The 13,426-nt window shown below is 39.0% G+C and overlaps 1 protein-coding gene across 1 annotated transcript in view; it reads right to left on the bottom strand.

Moving 5' to 3' along the window:
* Nucleotides 1-1,046: 1,046 nt before the first annotated feature.
* The window catches only part of elapor1 (endosome-lysosome associated apoptosis and autophagy regulator 1), a 51,010-nt gene continuing 38,630 nt past the window's right edge, over nucleotides 1,047-13,426 (bottom strand). The window contains exons 10-22 of the mRNA XM_062052894.1: nucleotides 12,837-12,962; nucleotides 12,597-12,687; nucleotides 12,411-12,516; nucleotides 12,163-12,300; nucleotides 6,936-7,193; nucleotides 6,692-6,868; nucleotides 6,430-6,580; nucleotides 5,973-6,069; nucleotides 5,803-5,904; nucleotides 5,548-5,674; nucleotides 1,723-1,901; nucleotides 1,476-1,641; nucleotides 1,047-1,401 (exon numbers count right to left, since the gene is read on the bottom strand). Coding sequence (XP_061908878.1) covers nucleotides 1,315-1,401; nucleotides 1,476-1,641; nucleotides 1,723-1,901; nucleotides 5,548-5,674; nucleotides 5,803-5,904; nucleotides 5,973-6,069; nucleotides 6,430-6,580; nucleotides 6,692-6,868; nucleotides 6,936-7,193; nucleotides 12,163-12,300; nucleotides 12,411-12,516; nucleotides 12,597-12,687; nucleotides 12,837-12,962 — 1,805 coding nt within the window. The 3' untranslated portion in view covers nucleotides 1,047-1,314. The remainder of the gene's footprint in view (nucleotides 1,402-1,475; nucleotides 1,642-1,722; nucleotides 1,902-5,547; nucleotides 5,675-5,802; nucleotides 5,905-5,972; nucleotides 6,070-6,429; nucleotides 6,581-6,691; nucleotides 6,869-6,935; nucleotides 7,194-12,162; nucleotides 12,301-12,410; nucleotides 12,517-12,596; nucleotides 12,688-12,836; nucleotides 12,963-13,426) is intronic.

Genomic DNA, 13,426 nt, shown 5'->3' with positions numbered 1-13,426 from the left:
ATGGATGTCGAGTGCATCTAGTTAATTAATTAATAAGTTAATAAAAATACATACATACAAGCGGTAGAAAATGGATGGATGGATAGATATATGTAACTATATACATATAGATTTTTTTTTAATTTAATTGCTATTATTTTGGTCGAGGAAACCTTTAGCGTTGATGCGCATGTGTGCATGCATGCACAGTAGCGATTATTTTTAACCCCTCAAAAAATGTCTGTAATATATGTTGGTTGCATGATCAGTCAGGGAATTGCATGCTGTAGATAGAAAATACAATAATAAAGATTAAGTGCTTTAATGACGCGCATTATTTACGGATTTTTGCGGGTCAGGCCTGGCCTTGAGTTTGACACCTGTGCCCTGAAAGTTTCAAAGGAATCAATCACAAATCAATGATTTTAAAAATATTCCCGCTACTAATAAATGATAGTATTATGTAATGTGTGGTTTTCAAAGTGAGCATGGGAAAAGTGAAGAAAAACTTTTTTTCAAATTTTGCTAAGTTAATTTCAGTTGCATTATTAAAAAAAGGCCCAATGGCTTTTTACTTCCTGTGAGAGTAAACCGAGTCTTGGGGATCTCGTTATGTGGGAAGACTCACATGTAAAATGTCAATGAATGAATGACAGAGGGCTTCATATAAAATTTTACAATACGTTTCCTGCTCTGTCACTAATAAGATTAGAATGGCAAATTTCCCTGCGTAGTCCCACTGGCTCCTGTGGCGCACAGCATTAGTGCTTCTTTTGAAAGAGTGGTACTGTTTTTTAAGTCATCTAGGTAAAACAATTTATTAAACAATTAACATATAATGAATGCTTTAAAAGCCCTACCCAAATCATATTAGTACATTTGATCCTCCCTGCTTGGCACGCAGCAAAAAGGGTTGGAATTGGGGGTGAAATCACCAAAATGATTCCAGAGCGCGGCCACCGCTGCTGCTCACTGCTCCCGTCACCTCGCAGGGGGTGGAACAAGGGAATGGGTCAAATGCAGAAGGTAATTCTTTTATTGTAGAAAATAAACATAACAAGGTTTTATAATAATACAAATTGGCAATGTAGCAGAACTGATTAACAAATTCAAAGAAAGACATTTAAAAAGTTGTCCAATACCATTAAAATGGAAACGTCTCACTAATCCAAAACACAATTAAAGCTAAGACAATAGTTAAAAAGTAACAGTCATGTAAAATGTTACAACAAAGTGAAAACAACATAGCCAGCCTATTTACCACACCCATACCAAATCTGTTTATTGCAGTCACCACAAATGTCTTCTGCTGCAGTAAAACATTCCATGGTTGTTTCAAGCGTCATCAGAATCGTCGTCCTCTCTTTGCAGGTGGGAAGATGACGACTTCAAAGGCACTGAATCAAATCCATCCGATGTTCTCTAAATTCACAGTGAAAGTAATAAGATAAGGGCGTGGAAAGGTTGCTTGTAACTCATTGGAGGCGTTTACTGACTTCTCGGGAGTAGGACTTAATTTTGGCGAAGAAGGACTTTTTGGTAAGGTCAATTAGGTCATCCTCTGCATCCTCTCCCTCCATTATTGCACAGCTGTCTGCAGTAGGAAGCTCACACTCTTTGCTTCCAGAACTCATCATGAGCTTAGAGTACTTGTACTCCAATCTGCAGGTGGAAGACAAAGAATTAATATCACATTTTACCAAAAAAAAAAAGGGTTTGGTTTGTGTTGCGCAGTGTTCTCACTTGCGCGTCCTCTTCCAGAAGTAACAGATGAGGGTGATGAGCAGCGCAGCAGCAATCGTTCCTGTGGAAACTCCTAACTTGAGCCAAAAATCCAGAGTCACACAAGCGCTGACCTTTTGTGCTGGAAGGGACACTCCTTCATGACATTCTATCGGCTGCTGCCACACGTACGTTGTTCTCTAAAATGCAGCACACACAATAATATGCACACATTTACACTCTGTATCCTGAACGGTTGCAGCATATATTACTTATTAGATTTAGCTCTGTTATACCTAACTGCAAGGACAAAATTTGGACTTTAGAAAGGGGACAGGGGCACAACCGGCTTCAATCATTTTCACTTTGGCAAGAAGGCAGCCCCAGAAAACAAATCATTGGCAGTCTGAAGGAACAAGCTTCAGCCTGAGTGTCCGTTTTCCGCCTGGCGCTAGTGTTTGACTTGTCTCCATTCAATAGCGTAACAATATTTTTGTACGTTAAAAAGTGCATGGGGCGAAGACTGCTCTTTGAGAAAGTGCAGGGGACATGTCCCCCCGTCTACACCCCCCAAATTATGTCCATGCCAAATTGCTTCCAAGGAGGAATTAATCACATTGTATGTATTTGCAGAAACTGTAATTGTGCATACGAAAGTAGCTTACCACCACCAGGTGTGAATGAATGATGGGTTTTTAACATGTAAAGCGACTTTGGGTACTTAGAAAAGCGCTATATAAATCCCAGGTATTATTATTATTATTATTATTATACTGTTATATTTCCACATCCAGTGGTACGGTTTCATTAATTGTATTCCAAATGTTCAGAAAAAGACCAAAGCTTATGAAAACCAAATAAATTATTCCCATAAGAAATAACATAAATCCAAATCAATCCATTCCTGACAACCAAAATTATGAACACAAACACACTTTACAGAGAATAATTATAGTTCTACATAAGGGAGTCCAGATGCACCTGTCATACTTCCGATGCGATACCGATATTGACGCGTTGAGCAGTGGCCGATACCCATATTGATCCGATACGATATTAGCAGGAATCAAACGTACTTTGTTTTGCCATGTGAAATGTTAGAAAATGTTTGATCTAGTGAAATTTGTCAAACAGAGAACAGCAGTAACACTAACACATGTATTATTTACCGTCTGGAAATAACTTGTGCTGTGTTTAGGTTGACGTGGAGTGGTAATTTTTTGGGGGCAACACCTAGTGGTCACAATAATTTGTTAAGTTAAGCTGGTGCAACAGTAAGTTGAATGATGTAGACACATTTGTTACTGGATACTTTCTAATAAACTTTTGCCTTAGAGACTTTGTGATGTTATTTGATACTTGTTTATATTGACACATTTGCAATATGGTTTAATTAAGGACACTTATTATGTAGTCCTGGCTTGTGTGCTATTGGGTTCTTAACGGTTGTGTAGCTACAAAACTCGTACTATATCGCCTACCATGTCTAGCTTTTGTAATCGCTTCACCAAAATACAAGAAAAGACCAACCTTGTGTGCTTATTGGAGGACATTGAAATGTTAACTGGCTGTCCAGCTTTGCACATGTAAACACGCTGCAGGACTTTTTGTATCAGACCTTATAGCGGAAAGTTTAGATGCAGGCCGATATCATCTGATACTTGTTTTTCTTTCCTGATATCAGACTGAGATCAATATCGGATCAAGACACCCCTCGGTTTAAATGTAGAAATATGTGCAAAATATACACTACATAAATAAATTGTGAATAAAATGGATGAATTAACATTTAATAACATTACTTTTACCTTTATTGAAGACAAACGTTAGCAAATACGGCAATGAGTGGAGAGGGAGGAGGGGAAGGGAGAACCACACGGACACCACCTTGGTACTTAACTTGAAGATCTTTCTTGAGTTCAATAGTGTTTCTCAACTTTTTCAGAATTAGTTTTTGTTCCATGATGGCTTATATTTCCACCGTACTCCAAAAAAGGTCTGACAGCATATGTGTCTAATATTCAGGGTTTCCAAGTGCACGCAATGAAAGCCTCATCACGCAAAAAGCACACGAGGCAGCGCAGGGAGCTTATTTGACCCTTCCCCGAATTAAAAGAATAGAGACAGACACAGAGTTGTTCATTGTTCTGTGTGCATTCTATGAACAAATCAACCACACACACACACACACACACATAATAAAGATGATTAAAATGAATTATTATCAATAATTTTTTTCTAAATCTAAAACAGGGGTGTCAAACTTTTTTTTTTTATCATGAGTCACATCGCAGTTATGGCTCCCCTCAACGAGCCACTTGTAATTGCAAAACCATTAATATGTTATTAATGTTATTACACAACTGGCCGTCTCATTTGAGCAATATCATATTCTATGCCAACATACACATGGAAAAGTTGCTGTCAATGTGACAAGCAGGTATTAGAGTTCAGTTATTGTAAAATTAGTTTCAAAAGAGTTTTTAATGACAAACAAATGCTTGGAATAGCTTTTTGCATCAAATATTGAGTTAAGAAGAACTGCAGTTAGTTGTTTTTTTTGTCAAAATACATTTAGCAAAGATGACGAAATTAATTATTGACACACAATTCCAGGTTTTTGCGGGCCATGTAAAATGATGTGACGAGCCAGATGTGGCTCCCGGGCCTTGCGTTTGACACTTGTGCTCTGAAGGAACCACTATACATTCTTTACTGAGAATGAGTCACTAACACGTCATTCCAGGTAAGGGTGTGTGGGCAAAGGGACTAGTTTGTTACACACAGTGTTTGTTACGGGCAATGATTGAGGCAGTCAACAAAATCTGTTTTTGACAAAAATATTTTCGTCAAAAACAGAAATGATATGGAAAGTTGGCGGAGAAAACCCGAGGTGCATCTGTAATGTTTGTGATGAATTTATCACACATGTGAACCTCCACTCTGTCCTGCAATCATAGACACAGGGTTACAATTAGGGCTGTGAATCTTTGGGTGTCCCACGATTCGATTTAATATCGATTCTTGGGGTCACGATTAGATTCAAAATCAATTTTCTTTCAATTCAACACGATTCTCGATTCAAAAACTATTTTTTTCCCGATTCAAAACGATTGTCTATTCATTCAATACATAGGATTTCAGCAGGATCTACCCCAGTCTGCTGACATGCAAGCAGAGTAGTAGATTTTTGTAAAAAGCTTTTATAGTTGTTTTATCAACTGATTGCAATAATGTACATTTGTTTTAACTATTAAATGAACCAAAAATATGACTTATTTTATCTTTGTGAAAATATTGGACACAGTGTGTTGTCAAGCTTATGAGATGCGATGCAAGTGTAAGCCACTGTGAAACTATTGTTAATTTAAGTTTTATTTTTATAAATGTCTAATGATAATGTCAAAGAGGGATTTTTAATCACTCTTATGTTGAAATTGTAACTAATATTGATACTGTTGTTGATAATATTCATTTTTGTTTCACTACTTTTGGTTTGTTCTGTGTCGTGTTTGTGTCTCCTCTCAATTGCTCTGTTTATTGCAGTTCTGAGTGTTGCTGGGTCGGGTTTGGTTTTGGAATTGGATTGGATTGCATTGTTATGGTATTGCTGTGTATTGTTTTGTTGGATTGATTAATAAAAAAAAATAAAATAAAAAATAAAAATTAAATAAATAAAAAAATCTATTTGTTTAAAAATGAGAATCGATTCTGAATCGCACAACGTGAGAATCGCGATTCGAATTCGAATCGATTTTTTCCCACACCCCTAGTTACAATTATACACCGCCTGTGATGTATCTGCAGGGATTATTGCCATTTAGTGCCTGTACGTGTACAGTTTACCTGTATTCCCTGGATGCAAGCGCTAACAATCTCTCTGTAATTGTTTTGGGTGCAAAGTGGACATGCATGCTGACTCTGCCAAAGGAAGTGGAAAGTACAACCGTCACATGTCCCCTCTGAGCAGTTACTGTGGGCGAGAAGCAAGATGAAGGGGAGTCATTAAAGGCTTTTATTCTTTTTTAAATTGTTTTTATTTTGAAGTCATTGTCGACAGGCCTTGTGTGAATGTCAGAGTTCATTCATGGCGTACAATACCTTGGCAGTGTGATGTGGTCTGTAGCGCTCACTGCTGGATCGCATCGCAGCCTAAGGGTGGCCGACCGGCCTTGTTTACACGCTTGAGTCGTCTCAGTGGACCTAAAAGAGATGGTATGGAATTGTTCTTAAAAATGTTCAAGACGAATAGCACATACAGTGTGACTTACTTGTAATAGAATATAACATCTGGCAAATCAGATGATGTGGAGGGGAAGAGCCACTGTGGAGAGGAGATGTTACTCAGGGTGGTGTCAGTGGTTATACCTACAGAAGGAGAAGAAGCATCAGGCGTACTGTTACATACAAAGTTTTTAACACATTGCCATTTTCTTAATGTACGTATATCCAAAACATGTTAATTGAATCATGTAGCCGATCTCAGGGCTCTGCCATGTATCAATACTTTTGTTATGCACATTTTTACTTCAACAAAGATGACAGATATCCTCATGGGATTGTGTTCCAATTCACTCGATTACAGCATCAAGTTTGGGTTGTGGAACTTGTGAGATTTATTTTAAAGATTTGAAGAATAGCATTGGGGATCTTTAAAAGTACGAAGGGAAAATGTAAACCTTTAGAAGTACTGTACAAGAGCACTGTAGCAAGCAAAGGGTTCATTACCTACAAGCGAATCACCAATGACGAACGGCTGTGATGACACCAGGTTCTCACTCCTGATGTCAGAGGGAACCACAATGGACTGGCACACATGACCTCTGACCTCTCTGTTGTTCTCTGTCACATTGTCAATACATGTAGCCGGCACTCGGCCCTGCAAAGAAAAGACGGCAGATGAAATGACAGTGTTTAGTTTGCGTGCCTCACAATAAGAAGGTCCTGGGGCTGATCTAGTAAACTGCCATTCAAGTTGAGGGATCGTCACCTCTTTCCCACAAAGAGCCATGTTGAAGTGATGGAAGTATCGCAGGCCTTTGCTGGTGAAACGAGGGCTGCTGTGGAAAGAGGTGATGTTGGACAGAGGAGAGAAGTCGTAGTGCAGCGCGGCACTTTCTGTCGTCGCCACATCCAGCGTACAGTCACTGAAGCACGCCGTGTAGGCCTGGGACGTCCAAATAATAAACAATCTCAGCCGAGCGAGAAAAGAAGACTGCACAAAAGCTCCGTACCTCGTTTGTCCTTGTGTTTGGACCACACTGGACACAAGCCGCCTCTCTGACAGACTGATCAGCTCTGATGAAGGAGTTAGGCGGACAGCTCTTACACTTTCCATCCCCAACTGACATGTATTTTCCCCTCGGGCAGGGGACACAGGCAGAGTCAGTCGAAGTCAGGGCACAATGGCGACACCGTGAGGCCACGCCACCGACCACATTGGTGATGAGGATGGAATATATCTTCGCCACATCAGCACTGTACCTTCTTTCCTGAAGGAGGACGACACGGGTCATTCATATCATTCGGCTTACTGGAAATACATGATGGTAGAAATAAACACGAGGGAAGGGAATGTTACAAAACCCAAAACCAGTGAAGTTGGCACGTTGTGTAAATCGTAAATAAAAACAGAATACAATGATTTGCAAATCCTTTTCACCTTATATTCAATTAAATAAACTGCAAAGACAAGATACTTAATGTTCGAACTGAAAAACTTTATTTTTCGACAATATTAGCTCATTTGGAATTTGATGCCTGCAACATGTTTCAAAAAACCTGGCACAAGTGGCAAAAAAGACTGAGAAAGTCTCATCAAATACTCATCAAACACTTATTTGGAACATCCCACATGTGAAGAGGCTAATTAGGAACAGGTGGGTGCCATGATTGAGTATAAAAGCAGCTTCCATGAAATGCTCAGTCATTTAAAACAAGGATGGGGCGAGGATCACCACTTTGTGAACAAATGCCTTAGCAAATTGTTTAAGAACAACATTTCTCAACGAGCTATTGCAAGGAATTTAGGGATTTCACCATCTACGGTCCGTAATATTATCAAAAGGTTCAGAGAATCTGGAGAAATCACTGCACATAAGCAGCAAGGCTGAAAACCAACATTGAATGCCCGTGACCTTTGATCCCGTGTATAAAGGATATCACCACATTGGCTCAGGAACACTTCAGAAAACCACTGTCAGTAACTACAGTTGGTCGCCACATCTGTAAGTGCAAGTTAAAACTCTACTATACAAAGCGAAAGCCATTTATCAACAACACCCAGAAACGCCGCCAGCTTCGCTGGGCCCGAACTCATCTAAGATGGACTAATACAAAGTGTAAAAGTGTTCTGTGGTCTGATGAGTCCACATTTCAAATTGTTTTTGGAAACAGGAAAAGTACCATCCGGATTGTTATAGGCGCAAAGCTCAAAAGCCAGCACCTGTGATGGTATGGGGGTGTATTAGTGCCCAAGGCATGGGTAACTTACACATCTGTGAAGGCGCCATTAATGCTGAAAGGTACATACAGGTTTTGGTTATGTTGCCATCCAAGCAACGTTATCATGCTTATTTCAGCAAGACAATGCCAAGCCACGTGTTACAAAAGCGTGGCTTCATAGTAAAAGAGTACTGGTACTAGACTGGCCTGCCTGTAGTCCAGAACTGTCTTCCATTGAAAATGTGTGGCGCATTAGGAAGCGTAAAATACGACAACGGAGACAACTTAAGGTGTACATCAAGCAAGAATGGGAAATAATTCCAACTGAAAAGCTTAAAAAATTGGTCTCCTCAGTTCCCAAACGTTTACCGAGTGTTGTAAAAAGGAAAGGCGATGTAACAAAGTGGTAAAAATGCCCCTGTGCCAACTTTTTTTTACAATGTGTTGGTGCCATTAAATTGTAAGTTAATGATTAGTCAGTCCGAACATTAAATATCTTGTCTTTGCAGTCTATTCAATTAAATATAAGTTGAAAAGAATTTCCAAATCATTGTATTTGTGATGAGGTGGCGACTTGTCCAGGGTGTACCCCGCCTCCCGCCCGATTGTACCTGAGATAGGCTCCAGCGCCCCCCGCGACCCCGAAGGGAATAAGCGGTAGAAAATGGATGGATGGATGTATTCTCTTTTTATTTACGAATTACACAACGTGCCAACTTCACTGGTTTCAAATTCTTGGGGTGACGATTTGATTCAGATTACTCTATTCAAATGTCTAAATTCAAACCGATTCTGGCAATATACTATTTGGTATGAAAATGATAATAAAACCTTTTCAAAACAGGTTACAGGTTACAAAAGCTCCTCCTGGCTGCTAATGTAAGACGCAAGTGCGGACGCATATGGCCTAGAACAGGGATTCTTAACATTTTTGACCTCGGGGGCCAAACTTTTCCACTACAAGAGGCCGAGGGCCCCCTTAAATATTAACACTGAATTAGTAATCTCTTAATACTTTTGATTTGAATCGTATTCAATAATATTGTCAAACCTACTTACAGTTTACAACCTTGTCAAGTGATATAAAACCATATGTTAATCACAAATATTATTCTTTATTTAACACATAAACATTTGGCTTGGATCAGGCTGATTAGAAAAATAAGTACTAACTAGATTAAAAAAATAAGTGCTAACCAAATATACTGCATAAGGGGCTGACGAAAAATACTGAATTAATAATTAATGTTTCTTAACTAAACTGACAATTCAGTTAAAGTGCCAATTAAAATATAGCTTCACCACTAAATGTTTGCGCTTAAGAAACTTCTTCTGTTTGTTTGATATTGTCATTACTGCCAAAAGTGGTGGAAACATGTATTACAGCTGAGTACTGCTACAGCCCATACGGACCACAGCTGAGAAAGATATTTTTTGGCTCACCACCCAACAATGGTAAAGAAACACTGGCCTAGAAAACTTGTCTTTAAATATGTATTTAATTATCACTATTTTTAATTTATCAACACTAGAAAATTCCATCCATCCATCCATTTTCTACCGCTTGTCCCGGGGGGTGCTGGAGCCTATCTCAGCTGCATTCGGGCGGAAGGTGGGGTACACACTGGAAAAGTCGCCACCTCATCACAGGGCCAACACAGATAGACAGACAACATTCACACTCACATTCACACACTAGGGCCAATTTAAGTGTTGCCAATCAACCTATCCCCAGGTGCATGTCTTTGGAGGTGGGAGGAACCCGGAATACCCGGAGGGAACCCACACAGTCACCGGGAGAACATGCAAACTCCACACAGAAAGACCCTGAGCCCGGGGATCGAACCCAGGACCTTTGTATTGTGAGGCACATGCACTAACCCCTGTTTCACCGTGCTGCCCACTTGAAAATGATGTATTATAAATCTATCGGAATGAATACAAATTGCGATGGGAATAGATTTTTGTTACACACTCCTAATGAATTGCATATTTTATGATTTTTTTTTTGTCTTTATAATCTACCAATGACATTGCATATATAAATGGATCATGAAATAAAATGTCTTGGTCATTAAATAAATCATTACTAAATGGGTAATTAAGAATTAATTAATTTAACCATTCACATTTGACAAATCATTTAATATTTCCTTTTTAAATAATATGAAAATATATATTTACAAAATTTAGCATTTAAAAAAAAATCATATTAAAAGGGAGGATTTTTCTTTCAGTAATAAATACTTTTATTTCTTGCTGAATTATTTTAATTTTCATTTTAATCTTTGTCCTGTCCAGCTACTCAGGCAAATCATATTGTTGATGTAGATGCCCATATTTGCTATACAGATTTACTTTACATGTGTGGCGCAGCCGGACCGGAGCAGGAGGGGAAAGAAAGAGATAGAAAGGAAGACAGAGGGGGAAATTGCAGGGACAAGATGGGGATCAGACAGAAAGACGACAACAGAACAGCATCAGCAAATTCGATATGTACAATAATGATACGAAAAGTGGTAGCAAAGAAGCAGTTAGTGAAGTAAATATTAATAACATAGAAATTGGTAGAGCGGCCGTGCCAGCAATCGGAGGGTTGCTGGTTACTGGGGTTCAATCCCCACCTTCTACCATCCTAGTCACATCCGTTGTGTCCTTGGGCAAGACACTTCACCCATGCTCCTGATGGGTGCTGGTTAGCGCCTTGCATGGCAGCTCCCGCCATCAGTGTGTGAATGTGTGTGTGTGAATGGGTGAATGTGGAAATAGTGTCAAAGCGCTTTGAGTAACTTGAAGGTAGAAAAGCGCTATACAAGTATAACCCATTTATTTATTTATTAAATGACAATGAACATTATTGCACTACAAATGGAGCAATAAAACTACCAATACAAATAGCACTATTGATAATGAGTAATAATAATAATTACCTCTATGATCAACAATACAATTGTTTCAAATGCAACAATATATACTGCATATGTAATGATAACTTGAATTACAAAAAAGAGAAGAAGAATGGAGGGGATGAAAGAGAAGCGAACTGTATTAACCTTGTAGATTGTTATAGTAACAATAGTTACTTTGTCAGTGTGCCGTGTTTTACCCAGTTTCCCGTAGGGGAACAACGTTAATATATGTTTGATGAAACGTAATTATTTGCGTGAGTGTATGTATGCATATGTGCTTGTATATGTACAGTATGTGTATATGTATGTTTGTACAGTGAATGTGCATGTGTATGTATGTACTGTGGGAGAGTATGTACCTATGTATGTGGGTAAGTACCAATGTGTGCACGTATGTTCGATTAATGAATGAATATACGTGTGTGTATATATGTATGATTAATGGTATGTATGTGAGTATGTATGTGAATTTGTATGTACAATATATCTGTCTCCCAGTGTGTGCCGGAGCCAAAATACAGCCCCAGCCACCCAGGGAGCCCAACCCAAAACAGCAGGTGTGATGCCCAGGGAACAAGGGTCCACCGGCCCAACACAGCCAGGCTGGCCAGCGACAAGAACCCACCATGCCGCCCAACAGGGCCGACGGCAGGCCATAGATAGACGCGCCCAGCAGAAGACAATGCACGCTTAATAATGGTCACAGCTCCACACTACCCTCTCGAGTTCAAGTCAAAGCACTTCCACTCAATCGCTTGACAAAGCAATAATAAATTATTGGATAATAAAAAGATTAAGGTGGTTATATCAAACACATTAGTTACAATAATAATTAATTCATAGTCAGGACTCAAAACTAGTCTACTGCCAAGTCTACCAAGTCAAATTCCTTGTGTGTTAAACATACTTGGCCAATAATGATTCTGATTACTGTAAGTGTACATGTTACTTTGAATTTCTTTTTTTTTTTTACACTGTAACATTTATACTTAATTAATTATGAGGAAAAAGATGAATGATACAATGACTAAGATGATAATGAGTTCAAAATATTGCCTTATAAGACCGAGGAAGTGATAAAAAGGTGTCAGATTGTTGTGTTTCTTACTGTCGTGTCGTTGTCTGTTCTTTGGAAAGTCCAGGTGAACGTATCGGTCGTGTTGCTCTGAATCAAGTAGGAGTAAGACTGCTTGCTGCTGCTGCCCTTCCACTGCTCTACCACGTTGTTGTTCCACTCACTGTAACCCTGCAGAGGAAGCCAGCAGCCACATCAACTCTAATATCCCCGGGCAAAATATGCACAAATATCTATGCTTTTCATTGTATTATATTATAACTTCAAACATTTCCTCTTACCGCCAGGAAATAAAAGGTGCAGTCTGCAGAACAAAAGGTTTCAAAGACGAAAGTGACGCGAGAGAGTTCACTTCGCTCGTTGTCTTTTGCAACAGACTGTGGAAGCCTTCAAAGACAAGTGATGTGCATTAAAGAACGCCAGATTGAGTGGATATTCGGGGATGTTATGCACAAGTTCATCTTCACCTGTATCCAGGGACACTAAGTGAGAGTGTGAGGTAGTCTGTATCCCGATACCCTGGGGTGGTGTACACATACTCTCCTGCCACTTCCCACGCTGATATTAGGACAAATGACACAGACAGTTTGTCAAAACACACAGAAAGGTATCAAAAACGTTATTTGTTCAAATTATTGTGAACTTAAATATTTAAGGCTTGTTATTTAGTGTATATTACTGATAATGTTTAGATGTTAGTCTCTCACCAGTGCTGTGCATGAAGTCATCAAACCCACGTAAGGCAGAACTCTTCATGTTGGTAGGCATTGTGTTCCACCACTTGTACTCGAAACCCACCACCGGTTCTGTGCCAACTGGGCACTTTTCACACACTGTCAATAACAAAACCATGTCCGTATGTAAACGTATGTTATGAAGAAATAGAAATGGTGCACACATGGAGACTAATACAACCAAATAATTAGTATAGCATCCCTATCTGATATTGGTATCTGTCCAATATCAGCAAAAAAGTATTAGATTTTATCGACTTGCAACTAAAATCTCCCAATATACTGTATGCGCTCCGATACCAGTTGTCCTGCAGACGGTTAACATCTAAATGTCTTCTAATAAGAACAAAAGGTCGGCCTTTTTTTGTTTTTTAGTGAAGTTATTTCTAAAATGTAAACATGGTAGGCTATAGCAGCTACACAACAGCTTAGCACACAAGATAGACATATGTAATAAATGACCCTAATCAAACAATACTGCAGTTCAAAACATGACATATGTCAATTTAAACCAGTATAAATGATAAATGATAAATGGGTTATACTTGTATAGCGCTTTTCTA

This window comes from Entelurus aequoreus, linkage group LG07, assembly GCF_033978785.1.
Source record: "Entelurus aequoreus isolate RoL-2023_Sb linkage group LG07, RoL_Eaeq_v1.1, whole genome shotgun sequence".
NCBI classification, from domain to species: domain Eukaryota; kingdom Metazoa; phylum Chordata; class Actinopteri; order Syngnathiformes; family Syngnathidae; genus Entelurus; species Entelurus aequoreus.
This window is presented reverse-complemented; position numbering and strand designations above follow the sequence as displayed.